Source organism: Nansenia antarctica, assembly GCF_963989245.1.
Source record: "Nansenia antarctica genome assembly, chromosome: 4".
Taxonomy (NCBI): domain Eukaryota; kingdom Metazoa; phylum Chordata; class Actinopteri; order Argentiniformes; family Microstomatidae; genus Nansenia; species Nansenia antarctica.
Genome location: NC_137689.1, coordinates 67,949,797 through 67,970,277, shown reverse-complemented (window position 1 = coordinate 67,970,277; position 20,481 = coordinate 67,949,797). Strand labels below are relative to the sequence as shown.

Sequence of the window (20,481 nt, the reverse complement as noted above, 5' to 3'; positions counted from 1 at the left end):
AAGCACAAGCTAAATGGGTTAGCTGAAAGCATTCCAGTAAAGGAAGTAAAGGTATGTTTTCAGCTCTTATACCCGAGTCCCTGCGACTAGCTGCAAGTCTGGCACAGTTTGGCTGTCCCTGTGTGCAGGTGTCGCGGAGTGGAGTGATGTTGTCATCTGTCACCATGTCCCGATGCCCCTCTCTCTCTCTCTCTCTCTCTCTCTCTCTCTCTCTCTCTCTCTCTCTCTCTCTCTCTCTCTCTCTCTCTCTCTCTCTCTCTCTCTCTCCCTCTCTCTCCCTCTCTCCCACTCTCTCCCTCTCTCTCCCTCTCTCTCCCTCTCTCTCTCTCTCTCTCTCTCTCTCTCTCTCTCTCTCTCTCTCTCTCTCTCTCTCTCTCTCTCTCTCTCGATCAGCTGTTTCACTTGCAAGCGACGCAGCCTCACGGAATGCGGTGCGGTCCGCCCAGAACCCTAGAATAATAATAACTTTGATTTGTATAGCGCTTTTCCCTCAAACGTTGCAGCTCAAAGTGCTCCAAGTTTTTTTTTGTCTTGACTTTAATATATTTGCTGAGGTTGCATCCCTAATGTAAACTGGCAGTGCATTCTACAATTTGGGTGCATAAAATGAGAATGCAGACTCACCAAATCTACATGTGGTACACAGAGAAAACCAGCGTCAGAAGACCTGAGAGATCTATTGGGCTGATATGATAGCAAAAGGTCTTTCAGATATTCTGGTGCTGTGCCAGTGAGGGCTTTATACTCACGTTTTATAACGTCAGAAAGTTATATGAGCTCTTCTGCTTGTTTTGGTTAACTCGCTGCATTTTGGACTAATTACAGCTGGTTATCTAGAACTAATGCTAACTGTGCGCGTTTCAATGTATCAATAGTCAAATCCACAACCAAAACAAATATCCAACGAATTTCTCGAGAAGATGTTTGTCGAGCCGCTGTCATTTCCATTAGTGCAAAATTAGTAATTTGGTAATGCAGAAAGAGAAATTACAAGGTGACTTTTCTAGCTAAATAAAATACACAAGTAAGTAACGGATATCAAGGAACGCCCATAATAAGAAACGGATATCAAGGAACGCCCATAATAAGAAACGGATATCAAGGAACGCCCATAATAAGAAACGGATATCAAGGAACGCCCATAATAAGAAACGCCCCGAACGTTTCACACCACGCCGCGGTTGCTGGGCAACATAAACAAAGCTAGTAGAAACCTAGCTAGCTAGCATCTTCATCTGGCACAGTAGTCAGCTTTGGTGTAAAGACTGACCGAGACACATTCACAAAACAACAGGTAAGGTGGCAGACCTTTTGTTAGCCAGCAACACGTTGCTAATCTTCTGTTGTTATAAACAGCCCCGAGGATACGAGAGGACAACGTTGTGAAAGTTAGTAACAGCAAACTAGCCATCGTTAGCTCAGTTAGCTAGCTTTAGTTTAGTGCTTTGACTAATGTAATGTCACGCCTCTGAACCTGGACACTGGACACTGAACACTGGACACTGAACATTACACTACACTGAACACTGAGCACTTTAGTTAGTTGAATGTAAATGTTGCTTGTTGTTGAATGTAATGTCTGATTGTCTGAAATGTTGTTTGATTGTTTGTTTGATGATTGATCGATTGAACACCTAATGTCACGCCTTGCTACTATTTTAAGGTTGACGTTGCGTTGTTGTTGTTGTTGTGTTATATTGGGTTAGGAACAGAACCAAAGTGGAGAGATGGCAGGCCAGCGCCCCCCCTCAGGGAGACCCCTCATGAGTCGTGGTTCCCTTCTACCTGGGACTGGGAGACCTTCAACAACAGCTGTCCGACCCCCGCAGACTGCTGTCAGAGTCGGAACAGGGGTAAAGACAAGTCACATGTAATGCTTTCTGCAAGTGCTACCTACTCTGCTTGCATGGGAGGTTATTTTTTTATTGTTCAAGACGAATAACTAATTAAATGATTGGAAATAACAGAATAAAATAAGAGATTATTAGACCAGTTACAAGATCCTGCACTCACTCATTTGTACTAGTTTGTATTTGTTGTAAATTCAATGTTAACTTCATCATGGTCAATAAAGATGGTGCCGGGGACTGGCCGTCCAGGTACAAGAGGAGGCGTCATCTCCACCCCTGGGGTTCTGTCGGCTCAGATCAAGGTGACAGACCGACCGGTCACACAACAGGGCTTAAGTGGGATGAAGACTGGGATGAAAGGTATAGTATTCACCTTGGATACTTTCTGTCTAGTGTGCAACTGTATAAACACACTCTCCATCTCCAAAACTGATGCTCAGTCATTTGATTGACAGACCATTCCTTTGAGTTTTGCATAACATCGTTTTTTTTCTTTTCTTTTCTTAATAGGACCTCAGAGGCAAATTCTGGATAAATCATACTACCTTGGATTGCTCAGGTGAGTCAGTTGGACATGGATTAAACATGTCATTGAGGCAATTCTCACGTGCCTACTCTCACACAATTGACCTTTTTCGTATCTTATCAGGAGCAAGATCAATGAACTTTCAACAGAGTCGAGCAAATTGCAAAAGGAGATTGACACCTTCAACCAGGAGAACTCTGTTTACCTGTCCTATGAGAAAAGGTACTGTGTTGGTGGTGCTATGAAATAAATAGACTGACTTATGAAATCCTGCTGCAGAGATAGTTCTGTTCACTCAGGGCAGATGTCGTGTCGTCGGCTGGTGCTTCATGTTCAGTACAGGGGAGGCTGGTGGAGGTAGAAATTGGAGGATGGCCTCATTGTAATGCACGGAATAGAATGAGGGATGGTATCGAACACACATTTTTGATTGCATCCTTCATTCCACATCCCATTCCATGCATTACATTGAGTAGATTGTAGATACACAGAGTAGATTGTCCTACAAAGACACGGCTTAGATTAGTAATCAAAACATGTATTAGACCCCTATACTTTCTTTTATTTATCTTTTGTTTCTTTTTATTATTACTACTCAATCTTTTCAGTTTGTCGCGTCTTTGAGTGTCTAGAAAACCGCTATATAAGTCCAATTATTATTATTATTATTATTATTATTATTATTATTATTATTATTATTATTATTATTATTATAAGCCCATCCTCTGATTTCTACCTCCTACTACAGCCTTCACTGGGAGGGTCACTGATGGTCCTGTTTTCTTTACTCCTTCAGAGCCGAAGGACTCGCTGGTGAACTAAAGGATCTTCAGGGCCAACTAGCAGATTACAATATGGTAAAAAAAAAAAAATGGAGACCTGGCAAATTAGACTAAATCATAGCTTTGAACATTATAGTGAGTAATATATAGTGAGTAACTACTGCATTCCTGTTAAATATGATTTTGGATTATTTATTTTTTGCTGTATCAGTCACACTAGGCCCAGGTGTGATTTTATTGTGAACTTAGTCTATTATCTGTAGTCTGGACAAGCATGGCTGTTTGGTGTTAGATAGGATATGATGGTTACAGGTATATGGATCACATTAAGATTTACTAATGATAATTGCCTATTGCCTAATTGACATTCACTAAGCGGTGGTGGGTTTGGGTGTGGGAGCTGAATTATGCAAATTATTTATTCTTATTCTTATTCTTATTACTATTTTCACTTTCAGCTGGTTGACAAATTGAACACTAACACAGAAATGGAGGAAGTGATGAATGACTTCAACATGGTACGTGATATTGACGATTCAGAAAATGTTTTTAGCAGTAACTAGAATATGTGTGGTGACTATTCGCTAAAATATATGAAGCATTCATTCTTTCATTCATTCATTCATTCATCCCAACTGTTTCCATGCTGTTTTTGTAGCTAAAAGCACAGAATGACAGAGAGGCACAAAGTATGGATGTCATATTCACAGAAAGACGAGAGTAAGTACTCAAATATTTATTTGTTATGCTGTATTACCAAAGCTCTATCTTCGGCAATAAACTGTTGCATCAAAAGGAAAAGCAGATTGTATCAAATGTTAAAACATAAAACATCAGCAGTGCACACAGCCCGATCAAACCAGACCGATCTGGACAAAATATTTGGTTTCAAATATTTTAAAACTTGACATGAGCTTTATTTAAGTTGCTTTGCATGCTGCTTTTGCACTTTCTTTATTTTTTAATTCTTTTTTTTATTTTTATTTTTACAACAAATACATATTTTGCCCAGTTCTGGAAGGAAAACATGATTTTTATTACCCCAACATGAGCTCTGAAATGACATTCAACCAAAGACACAATCATGACATTATACATGAAGAAGACTGACTAGTGATTTGAGGATAGAGGCTAGATTCAGAATATTGCCTAAAAGTGTAAACACCAATCATGGTCTTAGCGTTGAAATTCAATGTATTGTTAAATTGTCAAGGTGTTTGGTGGATCATACTAACACCCCTTGGTTATGGCACATTGCTCTGCCTCTTGGCTTACATTTGAAAAATCTTAAAACACCCCGACAGGTCCTTTCATTACATTCCTAAACTGTTATCAACACTAGCAAGTATTTGCAAATACATACAAAATGACTTGATATTATGGCTCTATGTGTTGTGAGTTTCCTTGACAGTGCAGGTCACATATGAAGGCACATTTTGCCTGACAAAAGACGGAAACTTTGAACCCAGTGTTTCTCAGTAGCAGGCAATGCATGAGTAAGCTATGGGCATTCATAGCTCTGATTCAGTGATTAAGCTAAATTCCAACATGACCTGAGGCCATAACCTTGCCCACACAGAGGCTCGCTCTCTGTGACAAATGACTCAATACTGACTCCATCAGGGTTCTTCAGCAGTGTATTTGTAGTCCCCAGTCTCAATGTAGCGGTCCTCAATGTAGCCGTCCTCCTCTTCATCGCCGTCATCCAGACCCTCGCCCAGGCCCATGTCCAGCTCGTGGGCGCTGGTCTCAGTCTGCTCCGTGTCCAAGCTGAAGTTGGAGAAGCGTCCCGTGGTGAACACGTGGGGCTCGTCCTCCTCGCGAAGCCGCTGGTGCCGGTAGTTGAACAGCAGCTTGTACCAGGAGGGGGACTTGATGGCACACACGATGACCATGGAGGTGCTGAGAGCGATGGCTACCACCCCCACCAGAAACTTCCAGGTGTTGCCCACCACAGGCATACCGCCGCTGCTGCTGCCTGGTGCTTGGTCTGTTTGGAGAGGAACAGTATTACGGGTGTCAGTAATCTGCCACTACTGGAAAATTCTGTTTGAAGTTCCAAAAAACAACATCCTCCCTACTAATATAAACCCCTGAAATGGATTTAAAGTGTTGGACATTAGCTGTTGTGTGCTTTTAGAAAGCTTGAATGTTACATACTGGACCTTTAACACAAGATCAGGAGTAACAGACTTTATATAGAGTATAGGGCATATTGGGCATCCTCAGGATATGCGTCTCCTCAAATTTTAAGTTGCTGTTTAGTAATGCTGTATATGATGACCATTTTACATATCGTAATGTTGATGTAGTATTTATGTTGTAATGGAGTTTTTATTTATTATAAATGTAGAATACAAACACTTATACCATAACTATTACTTAATCACTAGTAATGTTTGGATACAATGTAATTACTAGGGTAATAGCCTACAGTATTACTACACAATTACTGTATATAAAAAAACATTATTCTGCTGTCATTTAACCTCCTTGTTTTTTTAAAGAACTTGATGTGACCTGCTCTAATAGTGTTTGCTGACTAACATGTCCAATCAACTTAATTCATCCATGACAGGTCACCTCTCTCACATGCATTTGCTTTGAACAATAGCGGTATTCAGAGTATTTTGCTACATCGTCCACCTCTTGTCAGCTTTAGTTAAGCTAAGGACTATGTTTTTTGTAGGGACTCATTATATCATGTTTAGGAGAACAGTCAGAGACAGAATCTACTTAATAGAAGCCTATTCATTTGCTCATTTCTATTATATTACAGTACCTTTATTAGAGGAAGATGGAAGTGTCCCTGATTGTGGAGTAGTCTGGACGGAGTGTGTTATAGTCTGGACTGAGCTTGGTTGTCTGCCTGCCGGTGGTTCTGTTGATGATGCTGATCCTGAAGAGCATGTTGCATCCACAATGCTTTTACCAGCCTCCTCAGGGCCGGCACAAAGGGCACCTGAGCCTGGGGCAGAAATTCACACAAGATTTCCCGGTGAACAAGATGGACACAAATGACAGGATAGCATTTGCCTGTTGTCATCAGTAGATGTCAGTGTACGTCTGGTACATCGACGCTGTGAACAAGCTGTGAATAGTGCTATGACACTAAAGTTAGAATAGCAAACAAAAAAGGTTCTTACCTATTGTGACCCCCGAGGCTTTAATCCGGTTGATCTCGTTCACAAATAAACAGGAGCAATTCCAAGGATTGTCGGCCAGATCGACGTCCGCTAGTTTTTTTAAATCCAAAGAGATGTTTAATGTCTGCAGCATATTTCCCCGTAGGTGGAGGACAGACAGATTATGTAAACCATCGAATACTCCCAGCGGTAGAAACTGTATGGGGTTGTAGGAGAGATTCAGCACTTCTAAGCTTCCCAGGCCTGAGAAAGCCTTAGGCTCCACTGTGTTGATGTTGTTGTTGGAGAGCTGAAGAACCTTCAACTCTGACAGGCTTTTGAAGATGTTACCTGGCAGATCTGTTAGCAAGTTGTGTTGGAGATCTAGCTCCGTCAGCCTTGTGTATTCTTTTAGAGCCTCTTTGTCTTCCTTCACCATTTTTATTTGGTTATCACTCAGAATGAGTTTTGTGATCTGGGAGTTATTTGAGGGAATTGATTGGAGACTCATGTTCCTCATGTCCACAACCTGTTGATATGATGAAAAGTAATTTTTAAGCTATTAAAAAGGTACATGCATGCTATGATTTCTATTATATAATAGGATTTGATTGCTGGAAGAGGTATGCTCAAGTTCAGCTCCCAGATATTCATTTACTCTCACCACATCTTTAGTCACAGCTTCTCCAGAAGTCACCAGTGTACTTGCCAGCCACAGAAGAAATAATCCACTCGTAGCCATGTTTGGTCCTTGAATAATGATACAATAAAAGGCAAAATTAATTCCCTTAAATACAGAAGAAATAGAGACACTTGACAGTACAAAGCACTAAAGGATTTTTGATCGAGTCATTGACTGCTTCGCTAGGAGTTGTCAGATATTTACGCCTCCAGAGTTTACCAGTAGCTTTGGAAGGATCACTGCGTTCTAATAATGTATCTATGAAGAGCATACAAAGAGGCCCTTTGTCCGTACGGCAGCTTTGCTGTGGCTTGCTATCTTTCAGTGTGCCTCCGCTTGTGTTCCTCTTTTCTGAAGTCTTCATCTGCGCTCATCCACAAAGATGCTCATGGTGTCCGCAAGCTGGCACAGATCACACACAAAGTCTTCTGCTGTTCTCAAGGGGGGAGCGGTGACTTCTGCCCTGGTACATCTCACCATGGCCGATTTAAGGACAAATGCCTATTCTGTCCTTGGGTTCTAACCCCCAGACTAATATTTCCGTGTACAGGAGAGGACGCTCCTGTCCTAGAAAATCAACGTCACATGCTTTGTGGAATGTCACTCATTTGTACGTGTATGTGTTTACTCCATATCACAGCTCATCAGGAAAACTGCTAGAGCAATGTCTTGATGGGGTGTCCTCAATGATTGAGCTCGATTATCACTTAGAAACCAATTAGCAGACCTAGCCTGATATTAGAACAATAACAAGATCATAAGTGAGGAATCCACCAGATGGAGTCAGACAGAGTATTCAAGTCCATTAGAGTAACTAACTTCAATAGCACACCTACAGCACCTTTTTACTGGACCTCCATGGCTTATTTATAACTTTTTACTGAACGTGACGTTATTTGATTAATAAGCTTTTTTTTCTTTTTTCCTCCTGGTTTTCCCAGGTGTGTTACACATCATAGTCTGTAAAATAGACATTCCATACTGTTTTGTTGTTCAACAACAAAGTAAAACGATCTGTAGTTCAAATGAAGTCACTGTTTGTTCGCATATTCAAGGATACAAAACAAAACCCAAGAAAAGTATGAATTTGCTACTTTACAGTTGCCTTAGATAGTTGAAATTCTTACCTTTGGGGCTGATAAGGAGGAAATGAGAATGTTTTATCTTGGACTGAGCACATGGAAGACCTTTGGACCAGGGCTGTCCATTCTAGCTAAAGATTGACCACAAGATGTCTTTATCAGATGTTGTCATTATAACTTATCAACAGTATCTAGATTTGGATTCATTTTTTGGGTGAAACATTTTGACAGTTAAAAAGTAACAAAGCCCAGAGGATAACACATTATACAACCGTGATGTATAATTTCGTCCTGTGCAGAAGACAAAAAGGACAACCAAAATACACAGGAAAAACATCTTACTGTACATCTTAAAGTTGTTTCCATATGCAATTGTTTTCCATTGTGTGTCATTTCATTGACAGTCTTGAAAGTAATCTTGAAATTAGTCTTTTAAAGTAATAGGGCTTGAATGAGAAAAACAATTATGGTAACTCAATGTTCTGAATAGCCGAGATGCTGATGTGTCTCTCCTGACAATACTGAAGTGCTCTCCACACAGCAGCTTGCTCTCTAGGACATGCTCCTGTAGCATCGTTCAATCCAAATGAATTGAATACAACTTTATTAATCCCTGTAGGGTCAGACATTGACTGACTTAAGCGATTGACTTTGCCTAATCATGGTTGATTTAGGAAGGAGGACATGATCAGAGTTGTGGAGGCGGACATTGAACGGGAGAAGCAGGCGGCTGACGACATAGTGAAGAAGATGTCAGCTGAGGTGCAAGCCAAGTACGCACAGATGAAGGCCACCAATGAGGAGCTCCTGCAGGTCAGTGGACACATCTGTCCTTCATATACTGTAACATTGAGGAAGCACTGTCGGTGAACCCGCTTTATCAGGATTGGACACAGTGTAGTGTGCTTTTCGTGCTTCTGTAGCAATAAACGTGAACAGTTCTTACTGTAACTACATAATCAGACATACTGTACCTTCTATACCTAACAGCTATATATGCATCCATCTATCTATGACTAAAGCAACGTAACAGCTATGAGTGCATCCATTTATGTATGACTAAAGCAACTTAAACATACAAACTCTGTCCTCACACAGCTGAACCTCTAAAGAACAACTGTCCATGGCGTATTGGGTGGGTGTGAGAAAGTGGGTTAATGGTTAATGTGTTTTCCTGCTCCTCTGTTTTCCCTCCCCCTCTAGGAGCTGGATGCTCGTCAGGGAGAACTTGATGCTCTGATGACGCGAAAGGAGACTTTTGAGGCTGTAAGTGGACTCTGATCTCCAAACCACAAAGCCGCAAGGCACTCCTACCCCAGTTATTACGCCGCACCTATGACCTGCACTCTAAACAGGCGGCGTAACATTCATTGGAAACGGCTCCCCACCACATAACTTCACAGCTTATTGAACAAGCCTCAGTCAGTCACAGGCTGAATGAATCCATTATGATGTCCGAAAACATTTCATAGAAATAATTCACATTATTGTACCTCAAAAAAGTTAAATTGTTTCGTTTTAAAGAGTGTCAGGGCTTTATGTCCGTGCTGACTGTCTTTCTGTCTTTTCTATACTGTGAATTTGTATTTGCCTCCTTTTTAATTTGTTTCCCTTTTTTAATGTATCTTTTATTTTCTTCAGTTATTTAAATAAATAAAATAGTATTTAAAAAATGTCTAACAATATAATGACGACAGGCTACATTTCCAAAAAGAATTTGAAATTCACAGATCTAAAATATCCCACGGTATTTTATTCTACTTCCTGTTGTCCATTGTCCGTCTTCTTTTAAGTTCAACCCTCATTTGTTTGATAACAGTCTCACTTGTCTCACTATCTGTCCTGTCATCTGCTCGTGTCCCCAGGACATGGCCCACTCCCAGGTAAAGCAGGAAGCGGTACTTCTGCATGAGAAACTGCAGGAGCTGGATCTGCGCAGGGACGCCATGGTGGCAGAGAGCAAGAGCATGGGCTCCCCCCAGGAGGAGAGGGACAGGCTGTTCAGACAGGTGGGAAGGCAGTGACAGGCACCTCAAGACTACAAGTTGGTTAACAATTGACAACAACAACATTTTAAACGTACCCTAAATCTAAAATAATACCCTTTTTTCCACTGAAGGTAAAGGAAGACAATCAAGAGACAGCAAGCATGGAAAGACAGTAAGTATTTCTGACCACAATCATTTCAAACAACCGATAATCCTTCTCTAGTTAGCCTAAGTACTACAAGTACGTACAATTCGCTAACACGGACACTCCTTTGAGGGTGGTGGGGGGGAAATGAAATAAATGGATAGACACTATCTATCTTTTAATACAAATATTATAAATAAGCAAGCACAGACCAGACAATAACTCCCCCTTTGTTGACTGAAGGTTGACGGAAATGCGAGAGAAGATCAGTCAGCTCAACGAGGAGATGCGCCAGCTGGATAACGACATGGAGGAACACCAAGGTACAGTTTGGCGTCGGGATGGCCGGGTTGGGAGTAGGATGGGGGCCGGGGGCCGGGGGGGGGGGGGGGAGGGCTTGGGCAGCGGTCCTAATGGGGGTGACAGGGGAGTATTGTCCTGTGTGTGTGTTCTGTGAACGGGCCATAAATCCCTATTAAGGCTTCTGGAGGCAGTCCAAGGCCCTCTGCCTTCATAGATTGCTGCATCCTGTACTGGGGAGGGTATAAGATGCCTCTCAAGAATGGTCTTCATGGAAGTGAATGAGAGGTCATTTTCAGACTTTCTTTCCCTCTGGGGGAAGTAAACATGGCCTGTCATCATGACTGTTTGAAGTCCTGCACTAGCCCCTCAGTGATGAGCATGAATAGACATGGATTGGGTGGAAGTAAACAATTAGGCTGCTTTTGTTCAATCTTTCTGTAAAACAGACACACACACACACACACACACACACACACACACACACACAAACACACAACGTTGCTCCTTGCCTGTGGATCATATCAGGCCATTGCCTTTGTTCTTACTGTTTCCTCTCCTCTCCATATTTCATCTCTCTCTCATGTCCTTCCTATTCATATCCAGACGGTAAGAACACTGCCCTCTTGCCCTAGATCATCCCTTCAACAACATTTTGTTTTAACTATGAATCCTACTTTACCTCACCTTATCACCCGAATCCTAACAACAGATCAATCTAGTTCAGTGGATAGTTGATTGATAGATGACACTGCAGTAGTGTTCACAGTTAACCAAGATCTCTGTCCTACAGGGGAACGAAACCTGAAGTACAAGGAACTTAAGAAGAAAGAAGAGATTATGGACAGTGAGTAAATGAATGAACATTTATTTTTTTCTAACATATATTCCCTTACAGGCTTCTTGAAGATCCAACATGTCGTTTTTTGCTGTTGCTGCCCCTGCTGGCCCTTTGAAAAGTTGCATAATATGCAACGTTTTCTAATGGCACCAAACATGCATATCCTTGTAAACACTTTGTTTGTTGGACTCACACAGCAGTCTTCAACGTTCTTCATCTTGTGATCTCACATTCCTTGATGGCTACCTATTTTATGATGCCATTTAACACTATTTTAAAGGTAAAATCAACATACTGGACCTTTTAATAACCCATAGTTCATACTGATTCCTGATATGGTGCTTTACAGGTTTTCTGGAGACATTTGAAGAAACCAAAGCCCAGGATGTGGAGCGCAACCGTCAGACCCAGGCCACCGTCGTGGCCCTACTGGAACACTCCAGCAGGGTACGGCAGAGAGGAGAAGGAGCGGATGAGGAGGAGAAGGGAGGGAGAGAAAGAGAGAGAGAGGGAGGGAGGGGATGAAAGGAGAGAGAGGTGGAGGAGATTGAGAGGGAGAGAGAGGGAGAGCGAGAGAGCGAGAGAGAGAGAGAGAGAGAGAGAGAGGTTAAACTGACATTTACCACTTGCCATGTGCCTGCTGTATGCAACCACACAGCTGCTCAGTTCAACGCTAAGACAAATGGACTCTTTGTGTGGTATAAAACACAGACGTGGGCAGTTATTCTCAAGGTCATGGCTTTGAACACTGCCCTGTGGGCAATAGACGAAGACAGTTTGTTTATTATCACTGCAAAAAGGGATTTTTGACTAAGCTTTGTTGATCCGCTGATCTGTACAGTAAACAATGGATTTATTCGAGGCAAACATCCAGTGACTCAAGTGTGACCTCCTATGTTGAAGGCTCATGCTATTTACGCTTCCAGTAGTCAAAAGGTGTGTCGTTGATGTTGTTGTTGATGTTGTTTCCCTCAGAACATGAATCGCATGAAGCAGATTTCCTCTGTGACCGCCAGCGAGCTGAAGTCCATGCAAGAGGACCTCAGCTTCAAGGAGACTGAGATGCACAAGTCCCAGAGCACTGCCAAAGGCCTGTCCTCAGGTCAGTCACTGGTACAACACAAGCACACGCTCAGCTGATGATGATGATGATGATGATGATGATGTTGTTGTTCTTGTTGTTATCAACTCAACTTTACTGAGGTCACTCTCGGACACAACACACATCAGCTGCTGTTTGTTGTCATCACTGGAGTTCACCCTTTTTGTAAAACTCCATCAGCCATCCCTGGTATCCTTGGTTTTCAGCGTAGTCTAAAACAATGTTTCCTCCAACTGGAGAACGCTCAGTTTTATATGTGCCAGCATGATATACTGTCGAAGTAGTTTACAAATTCATTGTTGACAGAACCGTTAACAGCGATCCTAGTGTGACCCCATGTACATAGACTCCCTGAGACTGAAATGACATACATTTATTCAATGTTAATGAAGTGTTTTGTTGATTTGAGAGGATACAGTAAGTTTTAAAGTATCGTCTTTTTTTATTGAAGACATTGGCTAGGTGTGGGCTAGAATAGACGACCAACATGTTTTAGTTTTAATTTAGTAATTTAACATGCCAAATGACTTACAGTACAGTGAGTGCATTTTTCGTATATATGGCCCCAGCGGGAATTGAACCCACAACCTCACAGGACAAGAATTTTTGTGATGTTCAACTCAGTGTGTGGCCTGTGTGTAGCCACAGCCGACCTGTCCTTGTCAGCAATAGCCGACCTGTCCTTGTCCTTTCTTCCCCCAATTGGTTACTGTAAGAGTGTGACACCAGTAACCTCATACCTTATCTTCTTACAAGTACGATAAGTGATCAGCAAGCAACATTTCATTGGTTCCCCCACGTCAGTAGCACAACACCGTCAGCAGAGGTGATCGTGCAAGAAGAAACTTTTGTACAGCGTGACCACTGGGAGAGAGCCCTAACCTCATTGGCCGGGCAGAGATTGGCCTTCCTACAGACCCACTGATGGACTCCCAGGTCCCATTTCCTCATAACTGAGTGTATTTATCCAATAAGCTCTTGGCTCGGAGCCAAGGCCTTCCTTCCTTTGTGTTCAACCCTCCAGTGCACGCTGTCCTCCATAAATATGTCTTATCTCACCACTGCCACGGAGAGAGCCACCGGAACATTCCCTTGATCAGACTATTCTGAGCCGGCGAAAGCATTGTTCCTTTTCACTTATTTGTTTGTATTTTATCAGTGAGGACTTTCACACTGAGCCCAGTTGGAAACGGCTGAAGTGAATCTTGCTCAAGTGAAACAATACATACTTGCAATTGGAGGTGTGTCAGCCTACTGGCATTGCTTCTGGAATAGTTTTTATAAATTGCTTGTAATTTTGTTACCATGGTAGTTTGTTATTCAATCCAAACATTAAAAAGGTTATCCATTGAAATCAGGCAAAGTCAACCATCCTGATTTTGCTCTGAAGAGTTTATGCGGAGGGTGTGTTGGTAAATACTCCACATCGTTGATAAACAGACGATTGTCTGCCCACCAGCAGCGGCCTTCTGCAGCTATGCTGTGTAAATATTGTTGGTAATGGAGGCCAATATATTCATCCTCTGGATTGGGAGGGAGTGCAGGGACCCTGGCTGGGTGTGGGGGGGGAGCCGTCGAAAGGCAAAGCCCCAGGAGGAAGCTCTATAGAATGTACAGAAGTGCTGATGGGGCACTTTACTGCTCTGTACACAGCAGCTCCTCCAAACACTGGCTGGGCCGTCGTGCTATCGGGAGGAACCGGCCCGCTTCCCCTTCCTGCCCCCCCCAACCGCCAGGCCCCCACAGTCTGCCCCCAGGCCCCCAGGCTCCAGCCACCAACCCTCAGAGCAGCAGCACCCGTATTCACTCATCCTCTCTCTCTGCTGAGACCTCATGGAAGGAGGATCCGACCGGCATGTAGCAATCAGACCATCCCCCTGTCTGGGGTCAGCCATGCGCTCAGGGAACTGCCTTCTGTAGGAGCACTGACTGATGAAGTTAGAAATCACTTACTATATGGGCTGTTCTGGCTTGCACAAATTCATACTTACTCTAAACATGTAAAGTAGAATCCTGACTTGAGATCGATAATGTGCAGCTCTAATGCTCGCCAAAATCAAGCACTGACGTCAATGGAAGATTTGGGTGAAAAGTCAGTCTTTCACATGGATATAAACACTGCACTTGACCTCGTTACATCTGACAATAACACGCATACTGCAAAAGTAATGTTTCATGATACGGTCCCCTTTGGTTACCACGAAAAGACATTAAGCTTTGTTTTTATTGCCTCTCTGTCGTATTTGCCATCCAAGAATGTAGACCGCTCTCTGAACGTAGTATCGTGTGTACAGAGAGGGCAGTAGTAAGTATGAATCACTACAGTGCAGGGACCTCTGGTTCTGTGTTAAGCCATTAAAAGATATAAATCTCTGTGTTTAAACCCAAGGCGTAGTGACTCTTGGCGTGGTATCTGGCCTGGGCCTCACATCCTGTAATACAGTACTGCTGAAGCCTGCAGTGTGCACAGGGTGTGACACAAAGCGCTGTAGGTCAAATGTGACATTTACTGTCCTGATCTTGAGAGGAAATAGGTTAAAGATGGTTCACTAACTAGGGGGGTGAGAAATATATGCAACTGTAAGGTCAGTTTCAGGGCTGGGACTATCCTGTCAGCAGAAACAGTGTTATTCTTGAAAAAAAATAGGCTAGATGGTCCAAATTAACACTGTGTATTCAGTTAAAGTTCAGATGTAAGCTGAGGTGACAGTTTACAGTGAACTTATTTTGCCTCTGTCGAAATAATGATTTGAATGACCTTCAATGGTCTGAGTAGCCAATTTTATGATGGAAGCTATCTAGTACCAATGGCTGGTGTCAACAGCAGCTCATTATAATTGCTCTTTCCATTCATGGCCACCGAGGAGCCATATTTCATGTAGCTCATGTTGACTGTGAAAGAGAGGGACCATTATTGCATTTAGTTAAAGAAAGTTACTGTCAGAAGCACACACACATGGACCCATGTTAAAGCAGGTATCCACTTAGTTACTGTCAGAAGCACATAAGCATGGACACATGTGAAAGCAAGTATCCACTTTTTGAATTAATGTTTTGTTTGCCATGCAATCAACTTGTCAGTCAATTGCTGGAATTTTGTATTTTTTGCTCTAGGCCCAGGGTCAGCCATAGGCTCAACACCCCAAATGCACATTATTTTCTATTCTATTCTATTCCATTCTATGTTTTGGCAGTCAAATTATTAAACACAAACTGATGACTTATTATCTTCGATATTTCTGTGATAATCTGTATTTGGTTATTCTCTGTAATTCTCCTCAGTTGAAATGTTACCCAGCTCTGCATTTTAGTGTAGTTGCTTTCATTATTGTATTGGCCGTACTACACAACTTCAACAGCCAATGATATTTCTCTTTCTTGAATGAGTGATTTTATTGTTCTTCTGTGATCCAGAGAGCCAACGTCTACAGCAGGATCTTCAGAAGGTGGAGCAGCTGGAGAGTAAGATCAACACAGAGATGGACAGCCTGAAAGAGAAGATCCAGCAGATGACCGAGGGCTTGGAGACCTACAGCAACCTGGACGCTCTGAAGGCTAGTGGAGAAGAGAAGAAGAAGGTACAGCACCTAGCCCATGATGTGAACCAGGATTCAGGTTGACTCAAAATGCATCATCCTGAGAATTTTCCAGGAAGTAAACTGAAGTCCCTTATTACAGTATATTAATATCATTGATATTGGCTTGAGCTATGGGTCTGTTATAATGTGCTATTTCATTTCGAGACCTTATGGACAATGCACTAAACGAAACTAAATATGAATTAGTAAAATACTAAAGATGTTTTTTCAAGTAAAATCTCAAGCTAAAACAGTCCTTTCCAATTCCCGTATAACAGTAGGAAGGGTAGGTCTTTCTATTGAAAGTTTCTATTGAGTTTCCTGAAGGATATACTGTAGTATAGTACACCTCCCAGACAAGACAGATGCCTCAGCCAGGGTTGCTGTAGGAGCATGGTGTTAATGTAAACACTGCCAGAGTTGTCAGTGAATGGGTTTACCCATGGGAACATTTCCATACAGCAAGGGAAACTTAAACTCATCCTTTAGCATTACGAATAGGCTCTCCTTTAAACAGGATGCAGATTCTCTGAAAGGTTTGACATCAGGAAGTCATGTTTCTTCCACTGAGAAATGCTCTTGTTTCAACCCGACCACGAATGGATTCACCCTCTGGTCTTAGGCGTAAGTCCTTATGATTGAAGATATTCTCCAGTGTGTTACAATTTATGAATTCAGTATCCTGTAAATGAACATATGAATAGCTGTAGCAGACTCACCCTAACACCCTAGCGAGGACTGAATCATTTATCGTTCAGCTGAGGCTGATGAGGGTAGAAATCGGAGGACAGGCTCACTGTAAATGCATAGAATGGCACCATAGAACGGTAGCATTCCTCATTAATATCACAGCTTTTGTTGTTGTCTTTTTTGGTGAAGTTTTATTCAGCATAAGTACATCACCGTAACAAAATCAGGAAATATAAATGTTCTGTTCTCCTCCAGAGGCTCCAGGAGGATCGAGTGTCCCTGACTCAGAGGAGAGACACCTTCAAGAAGGTCATGCAGAAGATGAACGAGGAATATGAAGCCCTGAAGACCCAGCTGCAGGAAAATGAAACTCACAGACAGGTAAGGGTGACTGACAAGTTTGGAAGGAGCATGGGAAACACCTTACTTGAGTTGGCTTGTCTTTTGTCTTGTATGTGATATTGTCATAGAAACCTGTATCTTTGAGCATTTTACGCTTTCAATTAGTTTTTCTGCTGAGATGAAACCTGTCAGTTACAAATGACGACCATTATTTTCTCTTTGTTTTCAGTTGACAAACATGGAGAGAATGTGGCAGCACCTGGAACAGAACAATTTCGTCATGAAAGAGTGTATCCTTTCACCTTTTAAGATCACAATTTTCACTTTCACTTCATTACAACAGTTACCTGTTCAAGTTACACATGACTATTTTGACTTAGACACTAAATAAAGAAGACATTATTTATATAGTTGACGACTGATAATGGTAGATATTGGACACAGAAGTGGAAGGTATTCTAGATACAGTCAACATTTTAAGAGTGGTTTTACACACTTTCAACTTATAATATAACTAGTTAACTTGCTTTAACTAATAACTGTGTTGGCCTTTATTATTCACACTATAGAGAATACCGTATGTATCTTGAGTAATTGAAAAAGGTAGACATGAAATGTATGTCTGTAGCCATGTATTAAATACACAATCTTTCCTTGACTGGAATCTATAGTCATCGCCTCCAAGGGAATGGAAAGTGACTACCGTCCGGTGGTGAAGACTGTTTCCAGACAACTGGCAGAGTACAATAAGATTCTCATAGATGCCCTCCAGGGAACCAGGAACTGAGGGGCAGCTTCCTGCCTCTGGAGGTGGCCATGTTGCCACATCTCAATGCTCTCACTTCCTGTACATCTTCTACACTGACTCAACATTCCAAATGCACACATACTATATGTGTGGGTAGACACTTCATATACCATACCAAATATCAGTCCAATAAGTAATGGGCTTTTTACCTGTGATATATTGTGAGATTCTTGAATCACCCTGTATTTAGTTATAGCCATAATATTTATAAGCTTTGTATGTATAATATGTAAACTATTGTTCTGCAGTTTTATATTGTTGTAATGCCATTACTGTAAATACTATAACAACATGTATGGTATGTAGAAATGTGCTCTTATCTTGAAGTAAAGTTATTGATTAAAAGACTTTACAAACAAGATTGTAATTTTTCACGCTTCACTATGTCAACAAGCAAAACTAGAACATACCATCTTACAGTCCAGTACAGAGAAACAGTTGTTACTGTATTTTGGGCAGTGGTTCACACATTGTTTCACCTGCCTAAAGCATTGAGCATTTAATTTATATATTTTAAAAAAACATACAAAGCAACATGTTTCGCTTTAACCTAGTCTTAAGCCATGATGTAGAATTGGCTCCCATCCACTATTAAAGAGACGTGTTGGGGTGCTCGGGTGGTGTAGCTCACAAAGGCGCATGCCACATAATCGAAGGGTCCTTGGTTTGATTCCTGCCATCGACTTATCCTGCATGTCATCCCCCCTCTCTCACCCATCCTTCCTGTCAGTCTCTATCCCAATAAAGCAGAAATGTCTTAACAAATCCTGAGGACATTGAGAGTGTGCTGCTGTGTTCAGGCTCTGGGTTGGTTGACTGTGCTGTAGGTCACACCAGCCTCAGGTGTCTGAGCGGTGGGTTGGGAGGCAGCACTGGGTCGCTGGAATCTCACTCCAGCAGAGTTTACATCATCGTGTGGTTTCTGTGGTTGAGCCTGACGGAGATTGATGTAGAGAGGCTCTTCCTGGTTTCTGAAGGGAACGAAGCGGACGCTTGCGTAGTTAACGTCATCCTGATCGTCTGTGTTTGCTCTCTGTGCTGCACTAAGGGCCAAGCCTATGCCTGACATGGTGTCATACACTGGACTAGAGTCTCCATGTCCATTATCTGCTGTGTCCCTGGGGTCAGAATTGGATTTGGAGGTCTTCATCCTCCTGAACCACAGATAGACACAGAGAGGTATGAGAACCAGGGAAACGACAGTGATTCCTATCAGTGCATACTTAGTGTGATTCTCTGGTACTCGGATTAATTGAACAGAGGAGTTTGTTGCTCCAATCTCATTCCGTGCCTCGCAATAGTAATATCCACTGTCCTCCAAACCAATGCTAGTGATGTTATAACTTTGTTCTGATCCCTTTAACAAAGCTGTATTGTTCTTGTACCAAGTGTAGTTGTCCGCTGGTGGGTTGGCATTACTGCTGCAGGTCAGAGACACTGAACTGCCCTCCACTATTTCACCAAAGGGACTGACTGACATGGAGGTGTTCTTTGGACCATAGTGGACATCCACAATCACAGAAGAAGAGTTGAGACTTCCGACCCTGTTCTCAGCTTTACAGTGGTACTCTCCACTATCCTCAGAACTGATGTTAGTGATGGTGTATCTGTTGGCAGACCGTTTGAGTGTGGATCTCGAGTAGGGGCTGTGGTCTGGTATAGGTTTTCTGTTCTTATACCAAATGAAGGTTGTGTTGGGACCCAGAGGACACTCAGTTCTACATTTCAGTGTGACACTCTCCCCCTCTGACACAGACGTAGGGTCCATCTTCAACAGGACATCTGACGATAAGAAGAAAAATAAGTATTTTTTAGTTTTTTATGTTTTTACTCCAGTGATTGTCAGATAATATGGCAATGGCACTGATGTGGAACAACTTAATCAGTACACCAACTCACAATTTACCACAGTTATAAGACTCAACAAATGATGTGTCCAGTATTACCTGTGACAGTCAAAAACACCCCAGGAGTGCCAGTATATGTCCTTTCTTTTATTCTAAATCCGAATTTGTATTCAGCTGAGTCACTCCTTCTCAGTTTTTTCATTCTTAGGGTGTGTACATCCTCTTTATTCTTAGAGTATTCCATACGATCCTTGTAGTTTACCGTCTTCTTCTTAGTTAACCAGAATGAATCTCTGGGGTTTATGTTACTGGGGGGTGTGTAAGTGCAGAATATTACCACTGATGACCCCCTCAGGGCACATATACTCTGTTTGGAGTAAGCCACACTCCAGCCACCCAGTACTCCTGAAACAGAAACAAACAAACATACAATCAAACACACACACACACACACGTACACACACACACACACACACACACACACACACACACACACACACACATTCAAGGACTTTAGCATACAAATCAGCACATACATTAAAAAACGGTACTGTTTGTCCAGACTTGTTTCTGTAGGTGCTGTACTCAGTGGCATTATAAACTGCAAATGAACATTTCTCAGTGAAAGACTGCTACGGAGATGATTAAAAGATGGTGTCACTGATCACAAGGGAAGAATATTCTGATGCAATTTATCTTTAACTGTTCCAAGGCCTTTTGGAGATATCTGCTGCTTGATTAACAATAAGAATACTTAATTGAAGCATGAAGGGCTAGAATGAAACCGTACCTG

The 20,481-nt window shown here is 42.1% G+C and overlaps 2 protein-coding genes across 2 annotated transcripts; one reads left to right on the top strand and one right to left on the bottom strand.

The window, feature by feature from the left end:
* Positions 1–1,727: 1,727 nt before the first annotated feature.
* On the top strand, positions 1,728–17,833 carry ift74 (intraflagellar transport 74; the record flags this gene model as incomplete). The annotated part of the gene is made up of 19 exons (XM_080528673.1): positions 1,728–1,853; positions 2,075–2,210; positions 2,361–2,409; positions 2,500–2,598; positions 3,173–3,233; positions 3,617–3,676; positions 3,817–3,878; positions 8,722–8,860; positions 9,251–9,313; positions 9,913–10,056; positions 10,167–10,207; positions 10,424–10,503; positions 11,274–11,327; positions 11,671–11,768; positions 12,297–12,423; positions 15,838–16,001; positions 16,947–17,072; positions 17,263–17,323; positions 17,705–17,833. 19 exons carry the CDS (start codon positions 1,728–1,730, stop codon positions 17,818–17,820), a joined length of 1,806 nt encoding a protein of 601 aa, XP_080384799.1. The 3' UTR covers positions 17,821–17,833.
* On the bottom strand, positions 4,778–6,722 carry LOC308154830 (uncharacterized protein; the record flags this gene model as incomplete). The annotated part of the gene is made up of 2 exons (XM_080528048.1): positions 4,778–5,148; positions 6,476–6,722. The coding sequence occupies 2 exons, from the start codon at positions 6,720–6,722 to the stop codon at positions 4,778–4,780; spliced, it is 618 nt and encodes a 205-aa protein (XP_080384174.1).
* Positions 17,834–20,481: the final 2,648 nt, after the last annotated feature.